The 15,214-nt window shown below is 39.5% G+C and overlaps 1 protein-coding gene across 1 annotated transcript in view; it reads left to right on the top strand.

Annotated features, from left to right (window-relative positions):
- LOC109467298 (synaptotagmin-6-like) overlaps positions 1–15,214 on the top strand; it is a 74,200-nt gene that overhangs the window by 50,820 nt on the left and 8,166 nt on the right. The window contains exon 2 of the mRNA XM_019765242.1: positions 14,737–15,210. Within this exon, the coding sequence (XP_019620801.1) occupies positions 14,737–15,210 (474 nt within the window). The remainder of the gene's footprint in view (positions 1–14,736; positions 15,211–15,214) is intronic.

Below are 15,214 nucleotides of genomic sequence, written 5' to 3'. Positions count from 1 at the left end.
GGGCATGCACGTAATGGTACGAGTTTCATCGACATTAAAGATAAAGACATTCGTTGTTAGAATCCACAAAGAGAAAAGGAGTAAGTATTTTATATTAGTTTTAGGACACAGAAGATTTAGGCTCAATACGTAGTTCATATCATTCGTACATATATTAAACACAATCATACATATTCATATATATGGTGAGCAGCCCCTCCAACCCTGTCCTGCTACATAATGTAACCCAACACCACAGGGTGTCTGCTACAGCACCAGTTACCATGGTGACAGACTTCAAGTAAGCCAAGTCACCTAGTTCATTTTTTTTTCAAATTTAAACCACGTAGGCTAGCTCATGACATTAAGTTTATGTTGCAAAATGTTTGTTGGTCGTTGTACAGTTGCATTGCCTGGTCTGGTGAAGACCTATCTTCTCAGATAGCATCTATTGATTATTAAGTACTGTCCAAATTTCTTAAGATAAGATCATGGGCTTGAAACGGTACGTTAAGCTGACAACTGCAGAAACCGTGTCCCAAAGTAGAGGACTCCAGCAGTTACCGACTGTATTTAGAAAGGGCTGTAGTTGTACTGAATATTGATACCTGGGTACAAAGGGGTTATGAATATTATTTTATGGACCATATAGATGACGTCATCACATTTTATTGCCCCAAATGTAATTATCTTTAAAGTTATAATATAGCACTTTGGTACAAGTAACTGAAACAAAAATATGATTTTCATGTGCATAATGGTCAAAGCTACAAACGTAAGTTTGCACAAATTGATATCTACTAATTACCCGTAGTAATTAGAGAATAACTAGATTTTAATTAGGCAATTAGGTTATTCTCTCATATTCATAACCCTTTTGTACCCAGGTATCAATATTCAGTACAACTACAGTTCTTTCTAAATTTCTTTGTGAGAAAACGATGGAAACTTAAAATGCCAAATTAGCCAGGGAGGACACCTTAAGCTATACATAACCTGCTTTCATAGTCATCAACGTTTAATAAACAACGTGTCATTACAAGAACTGTGCTAATGTCAATCGTTGGAGGGTTAAGTGTTCGGAAGTGTCTTGACGATTACCTTTTATATCTTAAGAAGTAAGTCGTTCACATCACTTAGCAGATTCTATTGGACAGATCTATCAATCAGCCGATCAACCATCATCATCATCCATCAGTGTTGACCTACATGTACATGGTGTTCAACCATGTTCCACTGTATGGTAGATAAAATGTCAAATCAAAGATTATTTTGGAAGGCACCCAAAGCTATTTCATGGTAGTAAAACTGGATTTTCAACGTCAATTTCATGATAATTTTTAAGGTAATAAGCCTATCCCATAGCAGGTGTGTTGTCAGCAAGCAGCTATGCTTTATTCATGCCCACAAATGTATTCACAAAATGTGAACTATATTTAAGACATTCCGATAATATCTTCTACATACAAAGTGCAGAAATACATCCATATCTTGTAATGTTGTCCGTATCTTTGATATGTATCGAAAATGTGGGATATGATTTATATTCTAACCCGACAAAGTAACAATTGTTCCACATTTATGCTAATGATCATGATGGCAATCTTATTGCGAAACTTGAAAGTGTAGCCTTGTCCTTACTTCAAAAGCTTGGTCAACTTTTCCATTACAGAAGGATGGGCAGAGGCAAGGAAAATGTTTTATTCATACAAATTGGCCTTTTGCGGGCTTTCCGCCAGTGGGTTTGGCAGTTGAAGGGTCGATTTTACACACATTGAATATGAGGACACGCCACGGGCTCCGGCGGTGTGGGAGCTTTCATGATAAATGTTTGACCTGTGACTCCAGTCTAGCGGGGAATTGCAGATCTGCTTCACTTGTGACACTATCATACAGGCCACCGTTTGGCTAGATGTAATCACGCAACCAGACGAGTTCACCTGTGACAACTGCGGCAAAGTATGCCGCTCCAGGATAAAACTCTACAGCCACAGCCGGCGATGTCTGAAGACGAACTGAACCATACTCCATACTCCATCGTCTCCCGAGACGGAAGGATGCCAACAATAATCATTCATAACATGGCCTTTTTCAAAGCTGCATTATTTAAAAGGTGCCATGGCCTAGTAAGTAGAGTGCTAGCCTTGCATTCGGTAGGTCGTGAGTTCGATCCCCAGTCGAGTCATACCACTAAAGACTTTGAAAATGGTACATGCTTCTTTCTCTGCTTATTACTCAGCGTTTGAGAAAGGTATGTGAGTTAAACACACACCACTACCAGTGGACTAGCCCCCTGCTGTAGTGATTGCACAACTGTGTGGCCTAAGGGCTACAGAAATGGAGATGGGCGCCGCCATAAGCGACCATGCCAAGGATTGGGAGGACTTTTAATAGCATTATGTAACATTAGAACGATACGAAAAGAAATTTTCTGGTAAGATATATTCACAAATGTATTCACTTGTCATTGATTGAGGCTACAATTAGCAATTTGATAGAGTTAACCACCACCGTGTTTTGTTATGTTTACCGAAGAAAAACATAGTGTTTTTGCTGTTCCCTCTTATTCCGTTCCAAACACAAAAGATCAATGACCAGGCTGTCCGTTACCATGGTAACTAGTGTTGGGTTACATCATGTTGCAATTTTATAGCAGGATAGATTTAGACTCCTGTAACCATATATATATGAATGTGTTTGAGTAAGAATGAACAGAGCAGACCATATTTCCGAAACAGTAAACATTATGCATTTGCTTTGCAAATGTTACCTTTCTAGTACATTTTATATCAATCATTAAAAAATAACTGCATGATATCAAAGCCGTTGGTGCCGCCATTGGTAGCATGGGTAACGGCCACATTTTGGTCAGTCTATCGCTTACAGTATGGTCAAAAGCACCATCTGCATTCATATGAAGACAGTTACGGCCACAAAGAACCTGCTAGGGACCTAACAATGAATACGACTCGAAAACAAATCATTACCTGTAAGGTAATCTTATTTCCTTACCATAACGGTGCATATAAAAAGATCGTGTTGTTTAATGAACAGTTTTATATGCAGTTCTACCTCTGCGGTCACGAAGATGTGATCACGGGCTATCAAACAGACCATTGTAGGTTGAAATTGGGTGCATGATAAATGATAGGCTTTAAGGGGGGATAGATTCCGCCATAACAGACCGCTCTATTAGTTTGACATGGTTAAAGTTTGATCCTTACTGTAAATCATACGTCCAGGTGCTATCGACCGCTGAAGCAAAATGTACTTATCAATTGTTGGACGTGTACACATTATGGGAGGTGTTACAATGCTTTATGAAGCCACAACACATCTAGCAAATTACACCCTATATAGCGTATTGCTCTTTACTGCTGAACAGATGTATATCTAAGACCAAAAATAAAATAGAACGTGTCATTTTGGAGAATGCATTGGCACACTACATGCTGGTATATGTAGTTGCTAGCTGCCAGAAAAAAAAGCATATGAAGAGTACTTTATATGCATAAAAACATATGAAAGCATAAAGCATAAAAAAGCATATGAAGAGTGAACAATAATAGCTAATCACTTACCCAAAAATAATAAAAAGCCAAGCCCATTGTGAATTATAGCTTCGAACACAAACACGATCGAAACTTCCGCGGAAGGATACCTCCTTCCCCTGAGGTAAAAACATATAGCTTGCCGGCTACATCAGAGTACTTCGGCTGAAAAATGTCCACATATTGACAAATAGTGAACTATGTGGCGCCTAGAATTGTCTGTAGAAAACGTCCCTGTAAGGTTACACCCAGGCGACAATGGAGAATAATAGATCCCATAGGAACAGCATCTAACGATTTCCTCTGTAGAAATAATCCCGTAGAGAGATCGGCCGGATGAAATATTTAACGCCAGAGGATATACTTATCGAGCGACTCTAAAAAGGAAACATAAGTCCCCACATGACTGGTAACGCAAGAAAATGATAGCATCCGGACAATGTTTTGGATGTACGCAACGATTGCCTCGGATATTTCTCCAACACTATAATATTTTGTTGTGAATGTAGGATGGTTTATGATAATTGTCTCCATGAGAAATAGAAGTATTGTTTTTGGTATATCTCTGTATGTGTGTCCGTGTGTGTGTCTGTGTTTCCACATGGTTTTTAGGTCAGGTTGTAATGAATATTAAATCGTTGGGTTCAGAAAAAGGGGAGAAGTCATTAGTAACATCTGCATCTGTTTTCACGGGTGTTTTTTGTTACAAGACCTCCTTGACAGCTGACTGTTGGTATTGTTTCCGCACGATATTTGATTTATAAAGAAAGACTTGTAGGCACCGTGGTTAACGAAAAGAGGACACAGTCACCATCACACAAGACCTACATATTTGATGGAGGTCTGAAATCTCTGAATTCTTGTTTTCCCCTGTTATTTCTAGATCAAACGTTGCTCATACCAGCTAGAAGTTTTTCCTTTCCACTCATTTCCAGTGCCGGCTCTTGTCTCCAAATAGCCGCCTTGAAAGACCTCTGGTCCCAAGAAACCCTCTTAGGTCCTACACTTGCTTTTAACTTATCTCTTTGGTAAAGTTGCACTCAGAATATGTGTCGACCATGCAGAAACTCAAGGACATTTTTACATTGTTGGCAAACGTTCAACTACAGACCCTTTGCTATGCTTCAAGGGAATATCATAATGAGAAACTTGGGGTTATCAAACTTAACAACCATGAAAGTGACCTCAAGGAGACCTAGATGGCCGACAGTGAGTGAATAGTTGTGGAGGTAACATCAGGTTATCTCTGTACTGTGGCTAGTATCATTCTAAGATTGATTTTTTTCCCTAACAAATCCAATGTTCCATTCAGTACCTGCTTCTATAATACACAATTTTGAAGTTCAAAGAGCAATATTCAGTAAGAAAGGAATGTGTTACAGTCATAAATTGAATGTAGAAATAGAAAGATACCATTAAATTTCTGGGACCAGAGGTTTTAACTATACAATAGATAAATTAAATTACATTTTAGAAGAAGTGTGTACAGACATTAGGTGAATATAGCAAAGAATGTTTAGAATTAGCTCCAGTAGTATTAGTGATACGTAGAATTCAACATGTTAACCCTACCTAGACCGGGGGGGGGGCTAAAAGTGCCCACGCCAACTTTGATGTCACCTAGCGTCTGAACGGCAAGCGCTAGAACGGCCAAACTTGGTGACTTTTCCTAGAATATTGTTGGCAACAATTCTCTATCATTGGCATAAGATAATATTTTTTTTGTGTTGCCATGGCAACGGGTTTCTGACAGGCACTTTTTGCTAAATTTAGTCATTTTTGTTCCAACAATAGAATTTTATGGGTTTTATGTCAAGTTACACATGGTTTCTAATATTAATAAAATCCCAGATAATTGTATGTAAATTTTATCATTTAATATGCATAATTTATGCTAATTTGATGACGTCTAATTTGGAGAAGTCAAGCGAAGATGGAGAATATTGATCGTGAAGTCCAGCGGCTAGGCATCAACGCCAAGTATCCAACTGCGTAGAGGTTGCTTCGTGTTGGAAGCCGCTGTTTAAACGTGATAAAAGAAAAAGATCAATGTAAAGAGTTGCCGCCAGTCTAGCATCCACTGAGAAACTTGAAATCTTTTGAAAATTTGCCATTGCCAGAGACTTTAAAAAGTCAGATCTTGCAAGCCAGCTTTGAACTTGGCTTTTCATTGGCGTCATGGACTAAGGGGCTAAAGATCTAACGTTGGCGCTTATTCTACTACCCCCAAGATCCCCATAAAGAGTTCAAAAATACTCTCAGCGACTCGAAAAAAAGGCCTAATGTATCATTGCAATTTCTAATCCCAATAGTATAGACTGTTACGCCTACTAGTGATTACATCTGAAACTACAGCATACGTTCGATGTTCTTTGCAAAATTAAGAAGATGTCATGAAAGGAAAGAAACAGGACAGGACGACAACTCCTGTCTGGTTATTACGATGTGTTCTCTCATTCAATTAGTGTCCTAACATTTGTCGTCCCTTTGTATATTTCAAATCCTGGCATCTTGTTTCTTTCGGCCCTTCTTGTTTTTTTGCGCTCTCGCATTAGATTTTGGGTCTCCAGAGGACGTGGCCTAACGTTGTACTAAAACATAATGGACATATATCCAAAGTGCCGTAGGTGAACATAAGGTTTATGTAGGGTCACCTCCGTGCCATTGTAAGGCTAATGGGGTCATGGTCGCACGGTGTAGATTCCAGGAAACGATCATATGTTACTGGAAAAAGTGGCCATGAGAAATATGTCCCTTTCATGGTTATCACTGTTTCAGCTTCTAGCTGTTCCGCGAAACCACAGATAGGCCACAGCAAGTAATTTGTATGGATGACATCAGGGCGCGAATTAATTTTCGCCTGATTTTTTGGGAAAAAAAAAGAAGAGATTCTGTTGCCCTTGGATGGTAGTCAACATGTCAAAAATGGGCAATAATGTCATAAATGTCTATCGGGTCATCAGAGACAATAAGGGATCCAGCAAACGTGAGGCACAATTTCTCGCGTAGGATGGCAAGTGTTGACAGTATAAGGTTTTCCATCCCATATGAGTACCCAGTGTAGTAGCTGCCCATATGAATGTTGGTATGTCAAATTCTTTCCTACAATTGTTCTAGTTAATTGAAATGTGAAGACATCTACAAAGACAGGTAATACTGTTAAATACAGGACCAGTTGGTTGTAATATTAAGTTTCGTCGCCCCAATTTTTGTTTAAAATGGTTTACGGTCTCAAAATTTGAAAACGTAGGAATCTTGTTTTTTGACCCGCCTTTTTTTCGCCCTACCGCATTATAGATTTGGAGTCTGCGGAGGACGTCATCCATAAAATTTCCTTGCTTTGGCCTAATTTCTGGTGAGATATCGAAGGAAATATAGAAACGGGCGTAAAGTACAAGATATATATCAGCCTTAGCCCAGTTTATGATAGATTGCTGAAAGCCTGATGTTTACTATCTTGTCTTCTGGTGACATCCTGATGTGATCGTTTGGGGTGAGGCCATTTTATCTCACATTCAAGTGTAACCAAGTCCTACATAAAATAGATGCTGAATGAGGCGATTTTTACGACATAGGCAATACACCCCTAGCTGGTAAAGCATTATACATACAGCTATTTCGGATGAAACCATTTTGGCCTGAATGCTGTAAAAATACGAACATTCGGCAAGAATTCGCCGTAAAAGTTAGTGTTTTCGGTCACTCGTAACTATGCTGATGCACACTACAGCTTTCAAAAGAACGGATAGGAAGCGTATACGTATGCGTAACCCACATAAATAGTAAAATATTATAGATTTTGTAATCAAGCAGAGACTACATTATCCCACTGAGGTCACTATCTGGACGGAAACTCATTTTGAAAGTAGTAAAAAAGGAGACAATGGGGACGTTTAAATCAGGAGGTTCTTTTATGGTACCGCGGTTGTGATTGGTCGGAGGGTTTCTTAACGGTCGTTTTGAGAATGGGGGCTGTGGTGTTTGTATTACTGTGGGAGAAATTGACAAATCGTTAAATTGATCTTTAAAGTTGTAAAACCTACCACTATGGTGGGTTGAACGTCCCTTGGTGGTCAGATTTTATAAAATGATCCAATGGCAATGTCGTCATACATAAAAATGCTAGGGCTTCATAGAAGCTACGTTTGTTGATTGGTTTGGCAAAGTTGTTATTGGGAAACCGACTCTCTGTTATATCGAAATGGATCGCCGGATGGCGCTGCAGTCACATGAAGCAGACGGTGTATACTGTCTTGGTACGATCATTGAGGATTAACGCTTTAAAGTATTACGTAACGTAACCTCACTCTTTCTCTGTGTGTTAGGCGCGCGCGCGCACGTGTGTGTGTGTGTGTGTTCATGTGTGTATTGGTGTGTGGATAGCGTTCAGCACCAAGGACAGGACTTGGTATACTAGTATTTGCGTCTCTCTCTCTCTCTCCCTCCTTCTCTCTCCCTCTCTGCTGCCTTCTTTCTCTCTCTCTCTCTATGTGTGTGTTTCCTTGCGCGCGCGTGTGCATGTGTGTATTCGTAGGTGGATAGCATTCAGCACCAAGAACAGGACCTAGTATATTAGTATTTTTCGCGTCTCTTTCTCTTTCTCTCTCTCCCTCTCTCTCTTTCTCTCTCACTTTGCGTGTGTGTGTTCGCCCGCGCGCTTGTGTGCACGTGTGTTTTCGTAGGTGAATAGCATTCAGTACCAAGGACAGGACCTATGGTATACTAGTATTCGCGTCTCTTTCTCTTTCTCTCTCTCCCTCCCTCTCTTTCCCTCCCCCCTCTCTCTCTCTGTATTTGCACGCGCTTGTGTGCACGTGTGCATTCGTGTGTGGATAGCGTTCAGAACCAAGGACAGGACTTGGTTGGTATACTAGTATTTTTCTCGTCTCTCTCTCTTTCACTCTCTCTGTCTCTCCCCCCTCTCTCTGAAGGCTGATCCCTTAGTATTTGTATACTACAACTAAGGTTCAATGCGTCATGGGAATGGGAAACTGGTGAATATTAGTCCAAGTGCTACATGGGCTTAAGTGACGAGACTGGCGTCTGGCGCTCTCCTATCTTTCGTGCACAGAAAAACCTCCTACTGGGAAAAACACAATGTATGCTTCACGCGGATATACCCCGCTTCAGGACACTTCTGAAAGGAGGAGATTTCACAGCAAGGAAAGACAGATAACAAAGTCATTCTTAAATCGTAATGACATACTTTATACACCATGTAACTATAAATTTTATAGCGCAGTGTGTGCTTCATAGTGTTTACCAAATGCCATGGTGTGGCGAAAATGTTCCATATTCCCTTAGCATATGGTGTATTTATAGGTAAATCTATCAAAGAACTTTCAGAACTTAGTACTAGTGTAAGTATAACTATAAGTGAGACTTCAAATGATGACTATCTGAATTCTTTCAAAGAAGTCAGCTCCAGACCTGTAGATTTAGGAGTTATCGTAGTTTCTATTTTTTGTGTCTAGTTATGTATTACTTTCTTGTACGTATACTTCCTTTTGTATTTGAAATTAACATTTCAAATACAAATGTTTCATTTGAAATGCACATTTCAAATGTGTAAAAAAACTCATGCAAAAACTTATTGCATGAGTGTTTTGCAATAAACTCATGCCCAAGTTTATTGAAAACTCGGGCATGAGTTTGCAATAAAAATTATATTCCTTGTACGGGCAGGTTCATCACATTTTGTTTTATATAAGTCTGGATTCTTATCCTTGTTATGTTAACCTTTGCAGGAGGAGAACATGTTGAAAGAAGGAGTTAAACTGATACTCACGACAAACATTCCAGCTCAGAGAAACTTTCAGGTGGCGTCCGCCATCTTTCTTCAGCTCATAAGAGGGGTCACGTGACATAGGGGTCAAAGGTCACCCAGGTCACGTGACTGGACGAGGGAGTTGTAGGTCGTTTATTCTTTTTGCTCTGTTTCTTTCTCCTCCTCTTCTTCTCCCAACAAATAAGGTCATTGACCTGAACCAGACGTCTGTCACCACGGTAACTAGTGTTGGGTTACATCATGTTGCAATTTTATAGCAGGAGGGATTTGGATTCTTGTTGCCATATATATGAATGTGTTCGAGTAAGAATTAACAGAGCAGACCATATGCGAAGGTAAACATTATACATTTGCCTTACATATGTTACATTTCTAGTTACATTTAGTTTCATATAAGTTTGTCTTCTAATATTCTTGTTCAGTCTTGTATATATGTGTTCAGTGGTGCCTCTAACATAACTTGAGTGCGTCATTACTTTGTAATGTCTTTTCACATGAATAAAAATGGTCTAAAATACTAAAATGGCACATAGTGCATGTTAATGTATGTAAACTGCGAAGTTACGTCGTTTTGCTTCCTTTCTCCTAATGTAGTCTGACTAATGTAGTTCCACTTTTCCGATGCTATCGTCAACTCAAGTGCATTTCTTTATCGCAACAGGAACTAGACAACATCTAGTTGCCATAGCAACAATCTACGTAAGTCGGTTACCATGGAAACGTTATCATTCCTCTATCTGATAGTATGACGTGAGGAACTCTGAGGAGTTGGAGTTAAAGTGAGTTTTGGGGGTAATCTTTGGACCCGAAGGGCATTTTTTTCTCAATACGTAATGTATATGGGTTTTGGTGATCGTTTTTTCTTCAGAATCTATATTTTAGAAGTGAAGAGGTTGTATATGGGGTTTGGTGATCTTTTTTTCTTCTATATTTTAGAAGTGAAGAGGTTGTATATGGTGTTTGGTGATCTTTTTCTTCTATATTTTAGAAGTGAAGAGGTTGTATATGGGGTTTGGCGATCTTTTTTTTCTTCTTTATTTTAGAAGTGAAGAGGTTGTATATGGGGTTTGGTGATCTTGTTTCTTCTATATTTTAGAAGTGAAGAGGTTGTATATGGGGTTTGGTGATCTTTTTTTCTTCTATATCTTAGAAGTGAAAAGGTTGTATATGGGGTTTGGTGATCTTTTTTCTTCTATATTTTTGAAGTGGAGAGGTTGTATATGGGGTTTGGTGATCTTTTTTCTTCTATATTTTAGAAGTGAAGAGGTTGTATATGGGGCTTGGTGATCTTCATTTCTTCTATACTTCAAAGGTGGAGAGGTTGTATTTCATTAGCAGTGAGGCATGAATATTACTTCAAAATGACGGGAAATTATTTGTCTTAGAACATTAAGAATGAAGACCTTTATTGTACATGTTTGCCCCACTGGGCTAAGCACAGGTCACGTTACACAAACACATATGCATACAACAATTACATGTATATAATGAAATCGTATTGGTTGGACATGGCTAGTTCTATCAAACGCATAGTCGAGAGGTCTTTGTAGGATTGGAAATGGACTCTTTTGCTTTTTTGGACTGTTTGCTTGCTTTTGTAGCCTTAGTTATGGAAGCACTAGTCATAGTTACGGTTCTGGATATTCTAGGGGTATTCAGTACCGTGTCTTTCGTAAATCTACGTTCTAGAATGCTTGGACTATCCAGAACCGTACCTAACCTTAACCAATTCAGGCATAGAACTAGATAGGCACGTTGATTACGGTTCTGGATGCGAAAGGTAATTTCCTGGTATAGTAGACAACCCCCTTGGAGTTACGTTGATAAGGAAGATCGTATCTAGAGCCCGCATGAACGCAAGTGTACCAGTGGGAGTACTAAGAATGTAGATTGACTGGGCGATTCCACTAGAAATACTCTCAATTAACTTCATTCCAGGACGTCGCGTTGCCGTCGCGACTGAAGTACTAGGTGGAAATGACTTTGATTTTGACCAGAAAATTTGATCACAAATACAGGCTTCATCATTCAGGAGTAACATTTGCTCGCATCAGAGACAAAAATGATTTGAACAAAAAAAGTTAGTTTAAAAAGTTAAAATAGCTGTATGATGACGATGTGTGTCTCAAATAATTGGTCACCTAGGTCACTTAGACGCACAATTTTTGTATATCATGAGTTCTTTCTAACGGGTATTTTGTAATAGTTTATTAACGATTATAAGCGGTTAAGAACTGTGCCACTTATAAATATCTTCTTTTATTCAGCCAGTCTTTTCCTCCTGACGTCTGCTCGGTTTTTATTCCTAAAATAGTACGATAATGTATCCAACACCCAAAACTCAACCATGAAACGACCAATCGTGATACTCAACAAAATGCTCAGCAAAAAAAGAACCTACCGCCCATATACGTTTCTCAAATACACACTCATGTGGAATTCTTATCTTTACAAGTAGGCCGCTATATGTTCAAGTCCCATGTATATACAATTTTGCACTGCGCCCATCACATGTACAGTCAAGCCTATCCTTTTGCAGCTTTGTGACACACCTTAAGTTGCGACACACCTTGTGGACATAGAAAGAACCTAAAGCCACCAACACCCGTCTTCCCGTCTCCCGTCTTAAGCCCAATCCCTGTCTCCTCGGTACCTTAACTTTATGTCATTTTCATCTACATTTATGCCCCCCTCCGTGCCTACCCCTGAGAATCACCGTCCTTCAAATCTGGGAAGGTAAATTCATCAGGGAATTCCGCACATAGGCCACAGCAAGTAAGTTTTATGGATCACATCCTCCGCAGACTTGAAATCTAATGCGATAGGGCAAAAAAAGATTTCTTTATTTTCATATTTTGATAGCATAAACCTTGTTGAATAAGTTTTTTTTTAATTCAGCGGCAACATCACATATAAAGGAATGAAATACAAAACTGCAACAGAGTAAAAGTACAAGAAAAACAATAAATCAGAGCCTAGACTTGTCTCCTCTCTTCACATTTATCTGTCATCCACCTTCCGGCATGGCAACAGACATATTTACCAATGTTCGGCATGTTGTCCACTGTCAGAGGGCAACAAAATTTCTTGTTATTTTTTTTCCAAAATCAGCCGAAAAATCAAAGCGCGCGTCGATGTCATCCATAAAAATTACTTGCTGTGGCCATAGTAATAACACCGTCAGGACAGACACATTCTGAAGGACAGAAATCCTCGCTGGTGGCATAAATCTTTTTAGTAATCCGCAACGTCCTTCAGGTAACTTTTTTTTTCATTCCCTCATTGGAATTCACCTCGTGTTTCCACCGTAAATAGTGGAATCCAAGTTGACGGTGAGGACTTCAACTTTCTGTTGACGACTGTGCTTTCCGCGGAATCCTTGTAAAAGAAATGCGTCTGTATTTGTCTTCGTCAGAAGGCTATGTTTTCGGTTTGAGCCTAGTGGAGCAGCTTTGGTGTGCGTCTGTATGAAGGTCAACATTATAACTTGAGAAGTTCTTAATAAATATTTTATATTTGGCATGTAGGTAGCTGTAGTGAAAATGTAGGTCAAGTTCAAAAATGGTTACCCTGGCTTTTTCCAACGGTACTGCAGTGGGATTTTTGTACATTTGCTGATTGTATGTATTCAGCATAACTCGAAAACCTGTAAATGGATCTTAATGATATTTAGTATATGGATATGGGTAGTGGTTATGAAAACAAAGTTGAAGTTCAAAAATGGTCATCCTGACATGTTCCTACATTGTTGCAGAGAGTTGTATTTTTTTTGTGTGTGTGTTTTTTTGTGTGTAAAATAAAACTCAAGAAGCAGTGGATGGTTGTCCATATAGGCTACACCGTCCATTTTCTAGTTCAGTAAACTATGCAGCTGAAAAGGTTAGCGTGGAAATCTATAATCTAACCAGTCATATCTCTTTTCACAGACCGTCTTTCCTCCGCCCTTTAATACCAAACACCCTTCTTACGACTCCTCCTATTGGTGGAATTAAACCCCCAGGGTGCCAGACTCTGAGAACATAATTTACAAGCGGTGTTATCTGGATGTCCTCACTAGCAGACTGCTTGGCACTTTCTGCGGTTGACTGTTTTATAATTAATACGTACGAACTTGGCATAGACATTGCGGAATGTGCACTGAAGGTGAAATGTAACGTTAGGCCATATCAAGTAATTTTTATGGATGACATCAGCGCGCGCATTAGTTTTCGCCAGATTTTGAAAAAAAAAAATTTTTTTTGCTTTTTCACAGTGGTCTTTATGCCGAAAATGGGCAAAAATGTCTGTTGCCATGCCGGAACGTGGATGGCAGATAAATATGAAGAGAGGAGACAAGACAAGGCTCTGATTTAATGTTTTGTCTTTTACTTTGATGCAGTGATGCATTTTATTCCTTTTATATGTCATGTTCGCTGAATTAAAACCATTTGTACAATGGTTGAAGACGCTTTTTTTCTCAGTGACGAATGGATGTCAGTTATAATAGCTTGCAGTAAACATATTTTATTTCTTGTTCAAAATTTGAAAATGTAGGAACCTAATTTTTGGGGGCCCGTCTTGTTTTTTTCGCCCTATCGCATTCGATTTTGAGTCTGCGGAGGATATCATCCATGCAATTTACTTGCTGTGGCCTAACGATAGGTCTGTATTCGTTGATAGCGAAGCCGTGGGCGTTTGCACAAAGAAGCATAATAAGTTGAATAAATGATAACACTAGTGCTAAAATGTTATACTTAGAAATGCTGACATTTTACCATGTCATAACAACAGTAGAGGCCTATTTATTAGTCCTATGATGAACTTTAAAGATCGACTTATTTTTTACCTTCACATGCGAAGAGAGCTACATACATGTATGCGTGTATTGCAATCAAATTATGTGATATTTGAGACCGTGTGAAGTATGATTTCATATCACCAAATAATGTTTTTTTTTAGTTATCATCAATGCTGGTCTAGTATGTAATGATGTTCAACTTTTCTAAGTAAATCTCACAAATTTGGTAAGTTTCTTAGGTATCGAAATGTGTGTATATTGCATATGCCGGACTCATATTGATATTCTGGCAGTAGGTATTTTAAAGTAAATAAAGCAATAAAATAAAATAAAACTAAAACAGGTAATATTTGTAGAGAAAATGTATAATGTTTACCTTCGCATATGGTCTGCTCAGTTAAATCTTACTCAAAATACATTCATATATATGGTCAGACAGGAGTCTAAATCCCTCCTGCTATAAAATTGCAACATTATGTAACCCAACACCAGTTGCCATGGTGAGAGATGTCAACAAATCAGGTCATTGACTAGGTCAGAGGTCAGTGTTTGGCGGAGAAGAAAAGGAGGAAACGTAGCAAAAACAACATGTTTTCCTTTGGTAAACAACATAACATATCTTCTTTCTGTTTTTCTAACAGAAATTCCCCTGACGGTTGTCCTTGGTGCGGCGTTCGGCGGAATGATATTGTTCATCGTGGTGGTGTACTGCTGGTGGAGGTGTTATCTGTTGTCATGGAAACGCAAGAACCTCAGTCCCGACAGCACCCCTCCCTCCTCCCCAAAGGACGCCGGGAACGAGGACGGCGTCAAGATCAGCCTCTCGTCCCCAGACATACCCTCGGAGTTCGGCAGCCAGGATAGCATGGCGGGCCGGGACGGGAAGCGGCTCGTCCGGCAAACCACCGAGCCGGTGGCCTCGGACAGGCACACGTCCTTCCGCCGTAAGATGGTCGATCGCCACATCAACTTCACCAGCGTAGATTTCACAATCCAAAGCGTGCGGCGAAAAGAGCAACCGCCGGTGGGCCAAATCCGTCCGGAGTTGTACAAGCAACCTGCCGTAGAAAATCTCCTAAAGGCCTCGGCTAGCGAGGGAGTGCAAGAGAAACCCTGCGG

Source organism: Branchiostoma belcheri, unplaced genomic scaffold, assembly GCF_001625305.1.
Source record: "Branchiostoma belcheri isolate BF01 breed outbred unplaced genomic scaffold, Haploidv18h27 scaffold18, whole genome shotgun sequence".
Classification (NCBI taxonomy): domain Eukaryota; kingdom Metazoa; phylum Chordata; class Leptocardii; order Amphioxiformes; family Branchiostomatidae; genus Branchiostoma; species Branchiostoma belcheri.
Note: the sequence above shows the minus strand (reverse complement) of the source record. Positions and strands in the feature narration are given on the sequence as shown.